Source organism: Argopecten irradians, chromosome 3, assembly GCF_041381155.1.
Source record: "Argopecten irradians isolate NY chromosome 3, Ai_NY, whole genome shotgun sequence".
NCBI classification, from domain to species: Eukaryota; Metazoa; Mollusca; class Bivalvia; order Pectinida; family Pectinidae; genus Argopecten; species Argopecten irradians.
In genome coordinates this window covers 14,604,360-14,625,865 of record NC_091136.1, presented here as the reverse complement: position 1 = coordinate 14,625,865, position 21,506 = coordinate 14,604,360, and the positions used below count along the sequence as shown (strand labels likewise).

General features: G+C 38.6%; 1 protein-coding gene across 1 annotated transcript; it reads right to left on the bottom strand.

Moving 5' to 3' along the window:
- Positions 1-252: 252 nt before the first annotated feature.
- Positions 253-20,608, bottom strand: LOC138319485 (uncharacterized). Its single transcript, XM_069262640.1, has 2 exons — positions 20,522-20,608; positions 253-903 (listed from the first exon to the last, which is right to left on the bottom strand). The coding sequence occupies exons 1-2, from the start codon at positions 20,606-20,608 to the stop codon at positions 253-255; spliced, it is 738 nt and encodes a 245-aa protein (XP_069118741.1).
- Positions 20,609-21,506: the final 898 nt, after the last annotated feature.

Here is a 21,506-nt window from a genome sequence, read left to right as displayed (position 1 = left end):
CCTGCCACATAGTGACAATTGTAATAGCCACTTCACCATAGGAATTGCTATCGACACTACACGATTTATCACAGTGTTTGTTGGGTTTTTTTTCAGTGAATACAAATATTTCCCCTCTGCTTTTTCAAGGGCTTGGGACCTTCTAGCAATGTTGCTAGGCAGCATTAAAATATTTATATCCCCCTCGTGCCTTGTTGTTCAGCACTTGGTATATGTAAACGGAGATCAGGGATCCCTTAATCTTGGGATTTCTCAGGTGGTGTAGCTTCTAGCCTTCATCATCTCTGTCCATTCTTCAAATGATAATATTGCAGTCCTCACAACCCTGCCTTTCTCGACCTCTTCGTTTTGACGTTTGTAGTACGAGTTGCAGCTTCGCGATGGGCCAGGGCTGGATGGTGACGGACGAAGTGGTGATGGTAGACGCGACATCGTGGATTCCTGTGATACAATCGAGACAAACTGCTGTGATGGAGTGGTGCTTTGAGGAACCACTTGAACAGGACTTGGTAGAGGAGGGGATGGCAGTATCTGTATAGGGACGAACTGCTGAGTCGGAATGGTGCCTTGAGGAACCACCTGGACAGGACTTGGTAGAGGAGGGGATGGCAGTATCTGTATAGGGACGAACTGCTGAGTCGGAATGGTGCCTTGAGGAAACACCTGGACTGGACTTGGTAGAGGAGGGGATGGCAGTATCTGTATAGGGACGAACTGCTGAGTCGGAATGGTGCCTTGAGGAAACACCTGGACAGGACTTGGTAGAGGAGGGGATGACAGTATCTGTATAGGGACGAACTGCCGAGTCGGAATGGCACTTTGAGGAACCACCTGGACAGGACTTTGTTGAGGCGGTGATGGCTGTATTGGTATCGGAACAAACTGCTGACCTGGACTAGGTATCTGTAACAGAAGAGAACAGTCATCGAAGGGGCAGACCCAAAGTATATCTGGTATGGCCCTTGAGGAATCGTGGCAAAGGGAGCCGAAACAGAAGTAACAGAAACCGGCGCAGAGACAACGGTCGTGGTATTTTGATATTTAAAGTCGATTCAAGATCAATAAGTTGAATAACGTGTTTTCCTGAAATAACTGACGTAAATTTATTTCAAATTTCCTATTTCTGAAATAACAATTTCAACACAAATAAATCCAGTAAAAATCTAAGTGCCGTTTCTTAATCAAATTAATCATTTCTATATTCATATATTAATTACTAAAATTACCAATGTCTCTTCAAAGAAAAAAAAAATAAAATAAAAAAGTAAATATATCCATATCTTAATGTTTACTTAATTTGAGAATATTTTCGAAAAAAATAACATTAGAAGTATTACCATTTCCTTTTTAGAAAACCAACATGGCTGCTTACATGTGTATCACTTTGATTTGCCGTTTTTTGACTTATAAATCATGGCCAGATACTTTTGCCAAATAAAAAGTACATAAATTGGTTACTTATAACACTTTTTATGAAATCGGTCCAATCGGTCAGAATAGCTTTGAAGGAAGGCGCGGCCCAAGTCCCAAAATACCACGTCTGCCGTGGAAATTTACTGGGAACCTGTGAAATACCACTCATTTCCAAGACCGTCTGTTCTTTATAACATTTTCAAATACCGTTTTGTTCAGAATTACTTTTAATGTGTAAAATCTCAATTTGTCAACTATGAGCGTTTGTTTGCTAGAACTAATTAAACAGAAACTAGCGATGAAAATGTCGACTTTTGCCTGTTTGACCCAAAATTTCTCCCTCAAATGAATTTTCGCAGAGTCAACATCTATCTCAGTCGATAGATCACGCCAGGATTTACTTAACTTTAAAATATCGTTACAAAGAATCTGTCAGTTTCCTTATTAATTAACTTGCGGTTATAAGCGTGTTGGTAGGTAAACGTTGTCGTGTTAACATGATAACTCTGTTATCGCACCTTACGTCTCTCATTTCATACTAGCGGGGCGACACCTGAAGGAGTGTCGCAGATTAAATGAAGAGACTTGTGAAAGGGAGATAACTCTTGGAGCTTTTTCATTATGTTAGGAAATCATATCCCAGTTTCAAGAAAAATTAAAGTAAAGGAATGTCACAGTTGAAATGAAGGGAAACGAGCTATAATGTACAGATCCGAGTCAAAAAAATACATTTTATTGAAAATTGAAGAAGACTATTTTATGGAGATTAGCCACTTGACAAAAAACGCGCTACAGACAATCTGTATCGGTCTAAATGTCCAGTGTTTCCAGGTGCGCCACGTGGAGGCCCTCCAATTGCACCCTATGTTTATGTGTGTTTGTTGCATGATTGTACAGGTTAAAATGTGCCAGAATATAAAACGGTTATAGTAGTATTTAAGTCAAAAGATACACTTATGAGTGTCGTGTAGGGTGATATAAAGGTACTTGACTGACAGAAGCCAGCAAACCTCAATTAAGATCTTTTCCATCAAAACACAAATATTATATCGGAGATAAGCAATTAATATCTACACAGCAGGGGAGGCACTCATGAAATGGCCTCGGCAGTCAGGGACAAGGATTTGGTACGAATATCAAATCTAATTTAGCATGTCATCATGTCATTTGGTCATTAACAGGACATATGGTATTGTTATGTCTGTTAGTAAGTAGAGAAATATAATTATATGAAATAAAGGACAGTTCTTAATAGATAATTCCTTATATATTGAATGGCAAAAAATAAATAGAAAAACCGAATAATTTGAATGCATCATCTTGCAATGTTATTATTACAGGCTTACAGAAAATGGGCTCCCCCCCTCGTAGTTACAAAGACAAAATATGTTAAAGCGTTTGTGTGGTAGCTGCATGTACTTATATTTAGGTATGTAAAAGTGAGAAGAGTATTGGTGCAATGTTGCAGCTGTTAGTAGGAGTTGGGGAAAATTGTCTCGTCTCCATCATTTAAAAAAATGAACAAAAACCTGTCACTGCTATTGAGTTCAGTCTGTTGATTTTTTCAATCCAACAATAGCAATATTTATTAAGAATTTTAATGGAAATGAAAACAATATTCAATTGAAAATATGAAAAATGAACATATTACGTTAAACTGACACATATTCAACCTGTTATTTTTGGTGTGTTACAAATGTAGTGTACTGTCTATTGTATGCGTGCAGAAACTGTTAGACATCTGTCTATCTCGTAAATGATATACATGAATTTTGTAGTAGAGTATGCCTGTATATATTGGCCATATTGCAAAATGACATCAGCAATTAAGCGCATATCAAGATTCAATAAACAATGTATGGTTATATCAGCCCTCCGCTGGTCCATAACCATTTTTATTTATGTACTCCTCATATGTTATATTCCATGTGTTTATTACGTATCCAATCATAACTTCGCGATGGTTATGTCAGCCCTCCACTGGTCCATAACCATTTTTATTTATGTACTTCATCATATATTATATTCCATGTGTTTATTATGTATCCAATCATACCTTCGCGATGGTTATGTCAGCCCGCCCCTGTTCCATAACCATTTTTATTTATGTACTCCCCATATGTTATATTCCATGTGTTTATTACGTATCCAATCATAACTTCGCGATGGTTATGTCAGCCCGCCCCCTGGTCCATAACCATTTTTATTTATGTACTCCCCATGTTATATTCCATGTGTTTATTACGTATCCAATCATAACTTCGCGATGGTTATGTCAGCCCGCCCCTGGTCCATAACCATTTTTATTTATGTACTCATCATATGTTATATTCCATGGTTTATTACGTATCCAATCATAACTTCGCGATGGTTATGTCAGCCCTCCACTGGTCCATAACCATTTTTATTTATGTACTCCTCATATGTTATATTCCATGTGTTTATTACGTATCCAATCATAACTTCGCGATGGTTATGTCAGCCCGCCCCTGGTCCATAACCATTTTTATTTATGTACTCCTCATATGTTATATTCCATGTGTTTATTACGTATCCAATCATAACTTCGCGATGGTTATGTCAGCCCGCCCCTGGTCCATAACCATTTTTATTTATGTACTCCTCATATGTTATATTCCATGTGTTTATTACGTATCCAATCATAACTTCGCGATGGTTATGTCAGCCCGCCCCTGGTCCATAATCATTTTTATTTATGTACTTCTCATATGTTATATTCCCTGTGTTTATTACGAATCCAATCATAACTTCGCGATGGTTATTCAGCCCTCCACTGGTCCATAACCATTTTTATTTATGTACTCCTCATATGTTATATTCCATGTGTTTATTACGTATCCAATCATACCTTCGCGATGGTTATGTCAGCCCGCCCCTGGTCCATAACCATTTTTATTTATGTACTCATCATATATTATGCTCCAAGTGTTTATTACGTATCCAATCATAACTTCGCGATGGTTATGTCAGCCTGCCCCTGGTCCATAACCATTTTTATTTATGTACTCCTCATATGTTATATTCCATGTGTTTATTACGTATCCAATCATAACTTCGCGATGGTTATGTCAGCCCGCCCCTGGTCCATAACCATTTTTATTTATGTACTCATCATATATTATGCTCCAAGTGTTTATTACGTATTCAATCATAACTTCGCGATGGTTATGTCAGTCCTCCACTGGTCCATAACCATTTTTATTTAAGTACTCCTCATATGTTATATTCCATGTGTTTATTACGAATCCAATCATAACTTCGCGATGGTTATGTCAGCCCTCCACTGGTCCATAACCATTTTTATTTAAGTACTCCTCATATGTTATATTCCCTGTGTTTATTACGAATCCAATCATAACTTCGCGATGGTTATGTCAGCCCGCCCTGGTCCATAACCATTTTTATTTAAGTACTCCTCATATGTTATATTCCCTGTGTTTATTACGAATCCAATCATAACTTCGCGATGGTTATGTCAGCCCTCCACTGGTCCATAACCATTTTTATTTAAGTACTCCTCATATGTTATATTCCCTGTGTTTATTACGAATCCAATCATAACTTCGCGATGGTTATGTCAGCCCTCCACTGGTCCATAACCATTTTTATTTAAGTACTCCTCATATGTTATATTCCCTGTGTTTATTACAAATCCAATCATAACTTCGCGATGGTTATGTCAGCCCTCCACTGGTCCATAACCATTTTTATTTAAGTACTCCTCATATGTTATATTCCCTGTGTTTATTACGAATCCAATCATAACTTCGCGATGGTTATGTCAGTCCTCCACTGGTCCATAACCATTTTTATTTAAGTACTCCTCATATGTTATATTCCCTGTGTTTATTACGAATCCAATCATAACTTCGCGATGGTTATGTCAGCCCGCCCCTGGTCCATAACCATTTTTATTTAAGTACTCCTCATATGTTATATTCCCTGTGTTTATTACAAATCCAATCATAGCTTCGCGATGGTTATGTCAGCCCTCCACTGGTCCATAACCATTTTTATTTATGTACTCCTCATATGTTATATTCCCTGTGTTTATTACGAATCCAATCATAACTTCGCGATGGTTATGTCAGTCCTCCACTGGTCCATAACCATTTTTATTTAAGTACTCCTCATATGTTATATTCCCTGTGTTTATTACAAATCCAATCATAGCTTCGCGATGGTTATGTCAGTCCTCCACTGGTCCATAACCATTTTTATTTATGTACTCCTCATATGTTATATTCCCTGTGTTTATTACGAATCCAATCATAACTTCGCGATGGTTATGTCAGTCCTCCACTGGTCCATAACCATTTTTATTTAAGTACTCCTCATATGTTATATTCCCTGTGTTTATTACGAATCCAATCATAACTTCGCGATGGTTATGTCAGTCCTCCACTAGTCCATAACCATTTTTATTTAAGTACTCCTCATATGTTATATTCCCTGTGTTTATTACAAATCCAATCATAGCTTCGCGATGGTTATGTCAGTCCTCCACTGGTCCATAACCATTTTTATCTATATACTTCGCAGTTCATTCAATTTGTTTCAAGAGCAACTCAATTCATCACCCCATGAAATCGACCAAAGCAAGATTCAATCCTTAAATGCAGTTGGTAGTTTTTCACGACTCCAGTTTACCATTCGTGGAGGTTAACCATGAGTCCACATCCAAGTGTGCTTACCATGTTGCCCTTCCTGTCGTCACTCGGGTCTCAGAAACTGAAACATATAGTCTCTAAAACGGCCACCGTACGTGGTTACTATTTGCGAGAGAAAGAAGTATATAATTAGTGTGATAGCAGTATATATTGATATGGTCAATGAATACGAAAATGGGTCATGCGACAGTGCGTCAATATGCCATGCTATAGTGCAACAATATGAAAATGCGACAAAACGTCAATGCGCTATGCAACAAACACACTGTCGCATGGCGCATTGTCGAGTTGTCGCATTTTCATTTCATTTCAGAATATTTTATTGTCAGATGTTACATACAATTGGAATTGGGCAACAGGCAACATGCCTATACACGCCCTCTCCTTACATATTAACAGTAGATACAAATTAATATTGATATATACATAAATAATCTTAATTGCTATATTTATTTAATGATGATGATTTCCTAAAACATCAAGCTAGATATTGATAAACATCATATACAAAATGTCTCCTACTTCATATCATTACAAATAGAAAAAAAAATGATTTTACAAGATATTCAACGAATTCAACGAAATCTATTCAACAAAATCAGCGAAATCTATTGAAATCTATTGGTATCTCTGACAAAGCACTGAACTTTATCCAATATAGCTTTGTTAATGTTTATATCGTGTCTTTCAGAGCCTTGCAAAAATGTTTGTGTTGTCAGTGGTATATCATTGTCAAGTTCCAAGATAGAGTTAAAAAGGAGCCGTCTAGGGTTGACGTATAAAGGACAGTATAGAAAATAGTGTTCACGATCTTCGTTTTGAAATCCACACAGGCAGGCTGGACTGTCACTGAGATGAGAATTAAAGAGATCCGTATTAAGGTTACTAGCAAAATTTCTCAACTGACATAATAAAATATTTGACATACGATCACCATTATATTTGAAAATATCGGAACATTGAGCTCTATTATCAAAGATATATGTATTTACTGTAAAACTTTTGATGGATTTAACAGATGACATTGTAGGAAATGGACAGGACGGTTCGTTCCATTCGGTCATAATAGACGGGAAAAAGCTGTTTTTATATAACTGGGTTCTAGCTGCAGGAACATTAAATAATCTGTTATGTCGGAAATTGTAATTATCACTAATATTTAAAAAGGGTTGTAATAATTCATAAATATGAGAAGGGCAATTGTTATTAAATATATTGAAAAAAGTTATATTTCGATGTAGATGTCTTCGTTTAATAAGTGGTACTAGGCCAGATTCTTTATAAATTATAGCGTGACTTGTTCCCCTTCTTAAACCAGTTATAATGCGTGCTGCTTCAAGCTGAATTGACTCCAAAATATCACACTCAGATTGGTTGCAATTAGACCATACTATATTAGAATACTCGAGAATGGGTCGAATAAAGGAAGTATAAATAGTTTGAAGTGATTTTCTATCAAGTTTGAATTTCAGTAATCTGAGTATGTTTATTCTTTTGTATGCTTTCTCATATATATAATTTATATGGGTAGACCAATTTGCCATTGAATTGAAATATACTCCTAAGTGCTGTATTGTTGAAAAATAAATCAGGAATTAATATTTGGGAGTCAACTCGCCTTGAGAAAAGAAGAGATACAGTTTTATCTGGATTAAAAAGTATGCCCCATTTTTCAGCCCACAAAGATATTTTTCTCATATCATTATTAAGAATTTCGGCAGATTCCTGTCTATTTCCTTCAATGAGACTTATTAAGGAAGTATCGTCAGCAAACAATTTAACATTAGAAGAAATATCATCACCAATATCATTAATATACAATAGAAAGAGATATGGTCCCAGGACAGATCCCTGTGGTACCCCCGCCTGTATGGATTTAAAAGTAGATTTGAATCCATCAAAGACCACTCTCTGTCTCCTATTCTTCAAATAAGATGAAAACCATGTCAACATATTACCTTCGATTCCATATTTTTTAAGCTTATATATTAAACCATCATGCCAGACACGATCAAAAGCTTTGCTTATATCACAAAATATCATTCTCGCTTCATTGCCATTATCCAAATGTTTTACAATTGTGTCATATATAGCTAATAGTTGATAGGTTGTTGAATCTTTAGGTAAAAATCCTGAGTGATGTTTGGAGATTATGTTATATCTGGTAAGGTAGTTAAAAAGATTTTTAAACACAATTTTTTCCAAAATTTTGCTAAAAATAGGAGTCACAGAAATAGGTCTATAATTAGATGGATCACTTCGTAAACCTTTACCTTTATATATGGGTGTAACATTGGCATTTTTCCATACATCAGGAAGCATACCAGATGATATAGAATTATTAAATATTACATGAAGAGGTTTTATAATTGACTGAGAGACACCCTTTATGAATTGTGGAGGAATAGTATCAGGGCCTGAAGGTTTATTGGTGTTGAGAAGATGAAGTTGATCAATTATGTCTTGTTCTGTAATGTCGAAAGTTGAAAATGTATGCTGTGGCTGAGGGCTGTCAGGAGGTAAATCGTCAACATTCTTATTAGAAACAGATATAGATGTAAAATATTCATTGAATGATTCAGCTTTGTCGGTAGGATGTAGTTTTAGATCACCATTAATAATCAGAGGAGCGTCGGTTTCATTTTTGTTATTAAGATTCATTACTGACTTCGCTATTCGCCACCATTTACCAGGCGGTATAGATTTATCAATTAAAGAGGACTGAAGTTTAGATAGATATTTTTCTTTTGCATCACGGATTGAAGAAATAACCTGATTCCGAATGGTTCTAAATTTGTTCCATGAGGCAGGAGTGTTATATAATTTGGCTTTAGAATGTTGACGATTTCTTCTACGTATCATTACTCGTATATCATTTGTTGTCGCATGACGTATAGTCGCACAAATTGATACACATTTATTAGTTAGAACAGTGTCTTTACAATTAAACTGAGCAGGTATTCTGGATATAAGTTTTTTCACGTTTTTTTACTTACCTAAATGCAGTTTGTAGTTCGTGACGATTCATGGGGGTGAACCATCCGTCGTCATCCAAGGATGCTTACCATGTTACATTCCTGTCGTCACTCGGGTATCGGAAAACTGAAACATCGTTTCCAAAAACGGCCACCTCACGTGATTACCATTTGTGAAAGAAAGAAGTGTATAATTAATGTAATAGCAGTATATATGATGTGCTTATTTCGAGATATCAATCAATACGACAATGCGCCATGCGACAGTGCAACATTATGCCATGCAACAGTCCGACAATGCGCTATGCGACAAAAACATTGTCACATGGCGCATTGTCGAGTTATCGCATGGCGTAAAGTCGATAAAATTGATAAAAATTCATTATTTAGAATAGTTTTACAAATACGTAAATCAAAGTATACCTACCTAAATGCGGTTGGTAGTTTTTCATGACTCCAGTTTACCATTCATGGAGGTTAACAATGAGTCGACATCTAAGGATGCTTACCATGTTGCCCTCTCTGTCGTCACTCGGGTCTCAGAAAACTGAAACATATAGTCTCTAAAAACGGCCACCGTACGTGGTTACCATTTGCGAGAGAAAGAAGTATATAATTAGTGTGATAGCAGTGTATATGACGTGCTTATTTCGAAACGTCAATGAATACGACAATGTGTCATGCGACAGTGCGACAATGGGTCATGCAATAGTGCGACAATATGCTATGCGAAAATACGACAATGCGTTATGCAACAAACTGTCGCATGGCGCAGTGTCGAGTTGTCGCATGGCGTATAGGTGCACAAATTGATAAACATTCATCATTTAGAATAATTTCTTTACAATTACGTAAGTTAAAGTATACTTACCTAAATGCAGTTGGTAGTTTTTCATGACTCCAGTTTACCATTCATGGAGGTTAACCATGAGTCGACATCTAAGGATGCTTACCATGTTCCCCTTTCTGTCGTCACTCGGGTCTCGGAAAACTGAAACATAGTCTTCAAAAATGGCCACCCCACGTGGTTACCATTTGTAGAGAAAGAAGTATATAATTATTGTAATAACAGTATATATGACTTGCTTATTTCGAAACATCAATGAATACGACAATGAGTCATGCGACAGTGCGAAAATATGTCATGCGACAGTGAGACAAATTCAAAATTTATAACAGTGTCTTTACAATTAATATAAGCAGATATTCTGGATATATATTTGTCACGTTTTTATTATCTAAATGCAGTTTGTAGTTCGTGACGATTTCAGTTTACCATTCATGGAGGTGAACCATCTGTCGTCATCCAAGGATGCTTACCATGTTGCCTTTCCTGTCGTCACTCGGGTCTCGGAAAACTAAAACATATGGTACGGCCACCTCTTGTGGTTACCATTCGCAAGAGAAAGCAGTATATAATTAGTGTGATAGCAGTATGAATGATGTGCTTATTTCGAGATATCAATCAATACGACAATGCGCCATGCGACAGTGCAACATTATGCCATGCAACAGTCCGACAATGCGCTATGCGACAAAAACATTGTCACATGGCGCATTGTCGAGTTATCGCATGGCGTAAAGTCGATAAAATTGATAAAAATTCATTATTTAGAATAGTTTTACAAATACGTAAATCAAAGTATACCTACCTAAATGCGGTTGGTAGTTTTTCATGACTCCAGTTTACCATTCATGGAGGTTAACAATGAGTCGACATCTAAGGATGCTTACCATGTTGCCCTCTCTGTCGTCACTCGGGTCTCAGAAAACTGAAACATATAGTCTCTAAAAACGGCCACCGTACGTGGTTACCATTTGCGAGAGAAAGAAGTATATAATTAGTGTGATAGCAGTGTATATGACGTGCTTATTTCGAAACGTCAATGAATACGACAATGTGTCATGCGACAGTGCGACAATGGGTCATGCAATAGTGCGACAATATGCTATGCGAAAATACGACAATGCGTTATGCAACAAACTGTCGCATGGCGCAGTGTCGAGTTGTCGCATGGCGTATAGGTGCACAAATTGATAAACATTCATCATTTAGAATAATTTCTTTACAATTACGTAAGTTAAAGTATACTTACCTAAATGCAGTTGGTAGTTTTTCATGACTCCAGTTTACCATTCATGGAGGTTAACCATGAGTCGACATCTAAGGATGCTTACCATGTTCCCCTTTCTGTCGTCACTCGGGTCTCGGAAAACTGAAACATAGTCTTCAAAAATGGCCACCCCACGTGGTTACCATTTGTAGAGAAAGAAGTATATAATTATTGTAATAACAGTATATATGACTTGCTTATTTCGAAACATCAATGAATACGACAATGAGTCATGCGACAGTGCGAAAATATGTCATGCGACAGTGAGACAAATTCAAAATTTATAACAGTGTCTTTACAATTAATATAAGCAGATATTCTGGATATATATTTGTCACGTTTTTATTATCTAAATGCAGTTTGTAGTTCGTGACGATTTCAGTTTACCATTCATGGAGGTGAACCATCTGTCGTCATCCAAGGATGCTTACCATGTTGCCTTTCCTGTCGTCACTCGGGTCTCGGAAAACTAAAACATATGGTACGGCCACCTCTTGTGGTTACCATTCCAAGAGAAAGCAGTATATAATTAGTGTGATAGCAGTATGAATGATGTGCTTATTTCGAGATATCAATCAATACGACAATGCGCCATGCGACAGTGCAACATTATGCCATGCAACAGTCCGACAATGCGCTATGCGACAAAAACATTGTCACATGGCGCATTGTCGAGTTATCGCATGGCGTAAAGTCGATAAAATTGATAAAAATTCATTATTTAGAATAGTTTTACAAATACGTAAATCAAAGTATACCTACCTAAATGCGGTTGGTAGTTTTTCATGACTCCAGTTTACCATTCATGGAGGTTAACAATGAGTCGACATCTAAGGATGCTTACCATGTTGCCCTCTCTGTCGTCACTCGGGTCTCAGAAAACTGAAACATATAGTCTCTAAAAACGGCCACCGTACGTGGTTACCATTTGCGAGAGAAAGAAGTATATAATTAGTGTGATAGCAGTGTATATGACGTGCTTATTTCGAAACGTCAATGAATACGACAATGTGTCATACGACAGTGCGACAATGGGTCATGCAATAGTGCGACAATATGCTATGCGAAAATACGACAATGCGTTATGCAACAAACTGTCGCATGGCGCATTGTCGAGTTGTCGCATGGCGTATAGGTGCACAAATTGATAACATTCATTATTTAGAATAATTTCTTTACAATTACGTAAGTTAAAGTATACTTACCTAAATGCAGTTGGTAGTTTTTCATGACTCCAGTTTACCATTCATGGAGGTTAACCATGAGTCGACATTTAAGGATGCTTACCATGTTCCCCTTTCTGTCGTCACTCGGGTCTCAGAAAACTGAAACATAGTCTTCAAAAATGGCCACCCCACGTGGTTACCATTTGTAGAGAAAGAAGTATATAATTATTGTAATAACAGTATATATGACTTGCTTATTTCGAAACATCAATGAATACGACAATGAGTCATGCGACAGTGCGAAAATATGTCATGCGACAGTGAGACAAATTCAAAATTTATAACAGTGTCTTTACAATTAATATAAGCAGATATTCTGGATATATGTTTGTCATGTTTTTATTCTTATCTAAATGCAGTTTGTAGTTCGTGACGATTTCAGTTTACCATTCATGGAGGTGAACCATCTGTCGTCATCCAAGGATGCTTACCATGTTGCCTTTCCTGTCGTCACTCGGGTCTCGGAAAACTAAAACATATGGTACGGCCACCTCTTGTGGTTACCATTCGCAAGAGAAAGCAGTATATAATTAGTGTGATAGCAGTATGAATGATGTGCTTATTTCGAGACATCAATCAATACGACAATGCGCCATGCGACAGTGCAACATTATGCCATGCAACAGTCCGACAATGCACTATGCGACAAAAACATTGTCACATGGCGCATTGTCGAGTTATCGCATGGCGTAAAGTCGATAAAATTGATAAAAATTCATTATTTAGAATAGTTTTACAAATACGTAAATCAAAGTATACCTCCCTAAATGCGGTTGGTAGTTTTTCATGAATCCAGTTTACCATTTATAGAGGTTAACCATGAGTCGACATCTAAGGATGCTTACCATGTTGCCCTCTCTGTCGTCACTCGGGTCTCAGAAAACTGAAACATATAGTCTCTAAAAACGGCCACCGTACGTGGTTACCATTTGCGAGAGAAAGCAGTATATAACTATTGTAATAACAGTATATATGACTTGCTTATTTCGAAACACCAATGAATACGACAAGGAGTCATGCGACAGTGCGAAAATATGTCATGCGATAGTGAGACAAATTCAATATTTATAACAGTGTCTTTACAATTAATATGAGCAGATATTCTGGATATATGTTTGTCACGTTTTTATACTTATCTAAATGCAGTTTGTAGTTCGTGACGATTTCAGTTTACCATTCATGGAGGTGAACCATCTGTCGTCATCCAAGGATGCTTACCATATTGCCTTTCCTGTCGTCACTCGGGTCTCGGAAAACTAAAACATATGGTACGGCCACCTCCCGTGGTTACCATTTTGAGAGAAAGCAGTATATAATTAGTGTGATAGCAGTATGAATGATGTGCTTATTTCGAGACATCAATCAATACGACAATGCGCCATGCGACAGTGCAACATTATGCCATGCAACAGTCCGACAATGCACTATGCGACAAAAACATTGTCACATGGCGCATTGTCGAGTTATCGCATGGCGAAAAGTCGATAAAATTGATAAAAATTCTTTATTTAGAATAGTTTCTTAACAAATACGTAAATCAAGGTATACCTACCTAAATGCGGTTGGTAGTTTTTCATGACTCCAGTTGACCATTCATGGAGGTTAACAATGAGTCGACATCTAAGGATGCTTACTATGTTGCCCTCTCTGTCGTCACTCGGGTCTCAGAAAACTGAAACATATAGTCTCTAAAACCGGCCACCGTACGTGGTTACCATTTTCGAGAGAAAGCAGTATATAATTAGTGTGATAGCAGTATGTATGATGTGCTTATTTCGAGACATCAATCAATACTACAATGCGCCATGCGACAGTGCGACATTATGCCATGCAACAGTCCGACAATGCGCTATGCGACAAACACATTGTCACATGGCGCATTGTCGAGTTGTCGCATGCCAAATTGATAAAAATTCATTATTTAGAATAGTTTCTTTACAAAAACGTAAGTTAAAGTATACTTACCTATGTGCAGTTGGTAGTTTTTCACGACTCTTTTTTTACCATTCATGGAGGCGAACCATCCGTCGTCATTAAAGGATGTTTACCATGTTGCCCTTCCTGTCGTCACTCGGGTCTCGGAAAACTGAAACATAGTCTCCAACAACGGCCACGACTCGTTGTTACCATTTGCGAGAGAAAGAAGTATATAGTTAGCAGTATATATCACGTGCTTATTTCGAAACGTCAATGAATACGACAATGGTTCATGCAACAGTGCGCCAATATTCCATGCGATAGTGCGACAATATGTCATTTGACAAGTACGACAATGCGCTATGCAACAAACACACTGTCGCATGGCGCATGTCGAGTTCTCGAATGACGTATAGTTGCAAAAAATGATAAACATTCATTATTTAGAATAATTTCTTTACAATTATGTAAGTTAAAATATACTTACCTATATGCAGTTGGTAGTTTTTCACGACTTTTTTTTACCATTCGTGAAGGAGAACCATCCGTCGTCATCCAAGGATGCTTACCATGTTGCCCTTCCTGTCGTCACTCGGGTCTCGGAAAACTGAAACATATAGTCTCCAACAACGGCCATCTTTCGTGGTTACCATTTGCGTGAGAAGAAAATATATAATTATTGTAAAGGCAATATATATATGAAGTGCTTATTTTAACACGTCAATCAACATGGCCGACCTTCCCTTCTATTTGATAAGAAGAACTTTAGATATTTCTAATTTCTATGGTGATTGATTTAGGCTTTGTCGCACTGTCGCATGGCACATTATCACACTGTCGCATGGCATATTTGCGTACAAATTGTTGAAATTACATTAACCTGGCATATATAACGAGTATTGTCACAGTGAGAGTATACTTACCTAAATGCACTTGGTAGTTTTTCAAGACTCTCAGTATACCATTTATGGAGTTGAACCATCCGTCGTTATCTAAGGATGCTTACCGTGTTGCCCTTCCTGCCGTCACTCGGGTCTCGGAAAACTGAAACATATAGTCTCCAACAACGGCCACGTTTCGTGAGAAGAAAATATATAATTACCGTAATGGTATATATATATATATGAAGTGCTTATTTTAACACGTCAATCAACACGGCCGACTTTCCCTTCTACTTGATAAGAAGAACTTTAGATATTTCTGATTTCTATGGTGATTGATTTAGGCTTTGTCGCACTGTCGCATGGCACATTATCGCACTGTCGCATGGCACATTTGCGTACAAATTGATGAAAATGCATTAACCTGGTAGATACATCGGGTATTGTCACAGTAAGAGTATACTTACCTAAATGCACTTGGCAATTTTTCAAGACTCTCTATATACCATTCATGGAGGTGAACCATCCGTCGTCATCCAAGGATGCTTACCATGTTGCCCTTCCTGTCGTCACTCGGGTCTCGGATATACCATTCATGGAGGTGAAGTATCCGGCGTCATCCAAGGATGCTTACCATGTTGCCCTTCCTGTCGTCACTCGGGTCTCGGATATACCATTCATGGAGGTGAAGTATCCGGCGTCATTCAATGATGCTTACCATGTTGCCCTTCCTGTCGTCATTCGGGTATCCAGTATACCATTCATGGAGGTGACCCATCCGTCGTCATCCAAGGATGCTTACCATGTTGCCCTTACTGTCGTCATCGGGTGTCGGAAAACTGAAAGATATTGTCTCCAACAACAGCCACGTTTCGTGGTTACCATTTGCGAGAGACGAAAATATAGATTATTGTAATGGTAATATAAATATGAAGTGTTTATCTTAACACGTCAATCAACATGGCCGACTTTCCTTTCATTTGATAAGTCGAAACTTAGATATTTCTGAAATCTATGGTGATTGATTTTGGCTTTGTCGCACTGTCGCATGGGTGACAATGCGACATTGTAACAATGAGCCATGCGACAAACACACTGTCGCATGGCACATTATCGCACTGTCGCATGGCACATTTGCGTACAAATTGATGAAAATGCATTAACCTGGCAGATATACCGGGTATTGTCACAGTGAGAGTATACTTACCTAAATGCACTTGGTAGTTTTTCAAGACTCTCAGTATACCATTCATGGAGTTGAACCATCCGTCGTCATCCAAGGATGCTTACCATGTTGCCTCTCCTGTCGCCACTCGGATCTCGGAAAACTGAAAGATATAGTCTCCAACAAGGGCCACGTTTCGTGGTTACCATTTGCGAAAGAAAAAAATATATAATTAGTGTAATGGCAATATAAATTTGAAGTGCTTATTTCGAAACGTCAATCAATATGGCTGACTTTCCCTTGCACTTTATAAGTCGGAAATTAGATATTTCTGATTTCTTTGGTGATTGATTGAGCCATGCGATAAACACACTGTCGCATGGCACATTATCGGAATGTCGCATGGCACATTTGCGTACAAATTGAAGAAAATACATTAACCTGGCAGATATACCGGGTGTTGTCACAGTGAGAGTATACTTACCTAAATGCACTTAGTAGTTTTTCACGACTCCAGTATACCGCTCCTGCAGGTGAACCATCCGTCGCCATCCAATGTTGCTTACCATGTTGCCCTTCCTGTCGTCACTCGGGTCTCCAGTATACCATTCATGGAATTGAACAATTCATCGTCATCCAAGGATTTTTACCATGTTGCCCTTGCTGTTGTCATTCGGGTCTCGGAAAACTGAAACATATAGTCTCCAACAACGGCCACTTTTCGTGGTTACCATTTGCGAGAGAAGAAAATATATCAGTACTGTAATAGCAATATATATTTGAAGTGCTTATTTCGAAACGTCATACAATATGGCTGACTTTCCTTTGCAGTTGATAAGTCGAAAATTAATTTTTTCTGATTTCTAAGGTGATTGATTTCGGCTTTGTCGCACTGTCACATGGGCGATAATGCGACATTGGAACAATGAGCGAGCGTTGCGACAAACACACTGTCGCATGGCACATTATCGCACTGTCTCATGGCACATTTGCGTAAAAATTGACGAAAATACATTAACCTGGTAGTTATACCGGGTGTTGTCACAGTGAGAGTATACTTACCTAAATGCACTTGGTAGTTATTCAAGACTCTCAGTATACCATTTATGGAGGTGAAGCATCCGTCGTCATCCAAGGATGCTTACCGTGTTGCCCTTCCTGCCGTCACTCGGGTCTCGGAAAACTGAAACATATAGTCTCCAACAACGGCCACGTTTCGTGAGAAGAAAATATATAATTACTGTAATGGTATATATATATATATATTGAAGTGCTTATTTTAACACGTCAATCAACATGGCCGACTTTCCCTTCTATTTCATAAGAAGAACTTTAGATATTTCTGATTTCTTTGGTGATTGATTTAGGCTTTGTCGCACTGTCGCATGGCACATTATTGCACTGTCGCATGGCACATTTGCGCACAAGTTGATGAAAATGCATTAACCTGGCAGATATACCAGGTGTTGTCACAGTGAGAGTATACTTACCTTAATGCACTTGGTAGTTTTTCAAGACTCTCAGTATACCATTTATGGAGGTGAACCATCCGTCGTCATCCAAGGATGCTTACCATGTTGCCCTTCCTGTCGTCATTCGGGTATCCAGTATACCATTCATGGAGGTGACCCATCCGTCGTCATCCAAGGATGCTACCATGTTGCCCTTACTGTCGTCATCGGGTCTCGGAAAACTGAAAGATATAGTCTCTAACAACAGCCACGTTTCGTGGTTACCATTTGCGAGAGACGAAAATATAGATTATTGTAATGGTAATATAAATATGAAGTGTTTATCTTAACAGTCAATCAACATGGCCGACTTTCCTTCCATTTGATAAGTCGAAACTTAGATATTTCTGAAATTTTTTGGTGATTAATTTTGGCTTTGTCGCACTGTCGCATGGGTAACAATGCGGCATTGGGACAATGAGCCATGCGACAAACACACTGTCGCATGGCACATTATCGCACTGTCGCATGGCACATTTGCGTACAAATTGATGAAAATAATATTTGATACACACAACATTTTACGGTAATGTGTAAATTGGATGTTTCAAATACTCAATCTGTGGACATATATGGTATTGTCACAGTGAGAGTATACTTACTTAAATGCACTTAGTAGTTTTTCATGACTCTCAGTATACCATTCATGGAGGTGAACCATCCGTCGTCATCCAAGGATGCTTACCATGCTGCCCTTCCTGTCGTCACAATTCATGGAATTGAACAATCCATCGTCATCCAAGGATGTTTACCATGTTGCCCTTCCTGTCGTCACTCGGGTCTCGGAAAACTGAAACTTATAGTCTCTGACAACGGCCACGTTTCGTGGTTACTATTTGCGAGAGAAGAAAATCTATCATTACTGTAATGGCAATATATATATGAAGTGCTTATTTTAACACGTCAATCAACATGGCCGACTTTCCCTTCTATTTGATAAGTAGAAAGTTAGATATTTCTGATTTCGATGGTGATTGATTTAGGCTTTGTCGCAATGTCGCATGTGTGACAATGCGACATTGGAACAATGAGCCATGCGACAAACATAATGTCGCATGGCACATTATCGGACTGTCGCATGGCACATTTTATACCGGGTGTTGTCACAGTAAGAGTATACTTACCTAAATGCACTTGGTAGTTTTCCACGACTCCAGTATACCATTCATGGAGGTGAACCATCCGTCGTCATCTAATGATGATTACCATGTTGCCCTTCCTGTCGTCACTAGGGTCTCGGGTATACCATTCATGGAGGTGAACCATCCGTCGTCATCCAATGATGCTTACCATGTTGCCCTTCCTGTCGTCACTCGGGTCTCGGGTATACCATTCATGGAGGTGAACCCTCCGTCGTCATCCAATGATGCTTACCATGTTGCCCTTCCTGTCGTCACTCGGGTCTCGGGTATACCATTCATGGAGGTGAACCCTCCGTCGTCATTCAAGATGCTTACCATGTTGCCCTTACTGTCGTCGTAGGGCCTCGGAAAACTGAAAGATCGTGGTTACCATTTTCGAGAGAAGAAAATACATAATTATTGTAATGGTAATATATATATCAATTGCTTATTTCGAAACGTCAATCAATATGATCGACTTTCCCTTCCAATTGATAAGTCGAAAACTAGATACTTCTGATTTCTATGTTGATTGATTTAGGCTTTGTCGCACTGTCGCATGGGCGACATGACGACAATACAACAATGAGCCATGTTACAAACACACTGTCGCATGGCACATTATTGCACTGTCGCATGGCACATTTGCGTACAAATTGATGAAAATACATTAACCTGGCAGATATATATGGTATTGTCACAGTGAGAGTATAATTACCTAAATGCACTTGGTAGTTTTTCAAGACTCTCAGTATACCTTTCATGGAGGTGAACCATCCGTCGTCATCCAAGGATGCTTACCATGCTGCCCTTCCTGTCGTCACTCAGGTCTCCAGTATACCATTCATGGAATTGAACAATCCATCGTCATCCAAGGATGTTTACCATGTTGCCCTTCCTGTCGTCACTCGGGTCTCGGAAAACTGAAACATAGAGTCTCTGACAACGGCCACGTTTCGTGGTTACCATTTGTGAGAGAAGAAAATCTATCATTACTGTAATGGCAATATATATATGAAGTGCTTATTTTAACACGTCAATCAACATGGCCGACTTTCCCTTCTATTTGATAAGTAGAAAGTTAGATATTTCTGATTTCGATGGTGATTGATTTAGGCTTTGTCGCAATGTCGCATGTGTGACAATGCGACATTGGAACAATGAGCCATGCGACAAACATAATGTCGCATGGCACATTATCGGACTGTCGCATGGCACATTTTATACCGGGTGTTGTCACAGTAAGAGTATACTTACCTAAATGCACTTGGTAGTTTTCCACGACTCCAGTATACCATTCATGGAGGTGAACAATCCGTCGTCATCTAATGATGATTACCATGTTGCCCTTCCTGTCGTCACTAGGGTCTCGGGTATACCATTTATGGAGGTGAACCATCCGTCGTCATCCAATGATGCTTACCATGATGCCCTTCCTGTAGTCACTCGGGTCTCGGGTATACCATTCATGGAGGTGAACCCTCCGTCGTCATTCAATGATGCTTACCATGTTGCCCTTACTGTAGTCACTCGGGTCTCGGGTATACCATTCATGGGAGGTGAACCCTCCGTCGTCATCCAATGATGCTACCATGTTGCCCTTCCTGTAGTCACTCGGGTCTCGGGTATACCATTCATGGAGGTGAACCCTCCATCGTCATCCAATGATGCTTACCATGTTGCCCTTACTGTAGTCACTCGGGTCTCGGGTATACCATTCATGGAGGTGAACCCTCCGTCGTCATTCAAGATGCTTACCATGTTGCCCTTACTGTCGTCGTAGGGCCTCGGAAAACTGAAAGGTCGTGGTTACCATTTGCGAGAGAAGAAAATACATAATTATTGTAATGGCAATATATATATCAATTGCTTATTTCGAAACGTCAATCAATATGGTCGACTTTCCCTTCCAATTGATAAGTCGAAAACTAGATACTTCTGATTTCTATGGTGATTGATTTAGGCTTTGTCGCACTGTCGCATGGGCGACATGACGACAATACAACAATGAGCCATGTGACAAACACACTGTCGCATGGCACATTATCGCAATGTCGCATGGCACATTTGCGCACAAATTGATGAAAATGCAATAACCTGGCTGATATACCGGGTGTTGTCACAGTGAGAGTATACTTACCTAAATGCACTTGGTAGTTTTTCACGACTCAAGTATACCATTCATGGAGGTGAACCATCCGTCTTCATACAAGGATGCTTACCATGTTGCCTTTCCTGTCGTCAAATGGATCTAGGAAAACTGAAACATATAGTTAATTAATATAATTAAATTATAATAAATATCAGATGGATTGAGAGACACCCGGTTAGCTGTTTTCAGCTTGCTGTTCAAGTGTAAAATGATCAATCAATTTCAATTACAGCGATACCGCTTATTATTTAGCAAAACTTGTAACGGTAAATAGTTCGGATCCCTTTGATCTCCTGCACAGCTCGGCGACGATCAGTTTGCAAAACGTTTTTGATTGGCT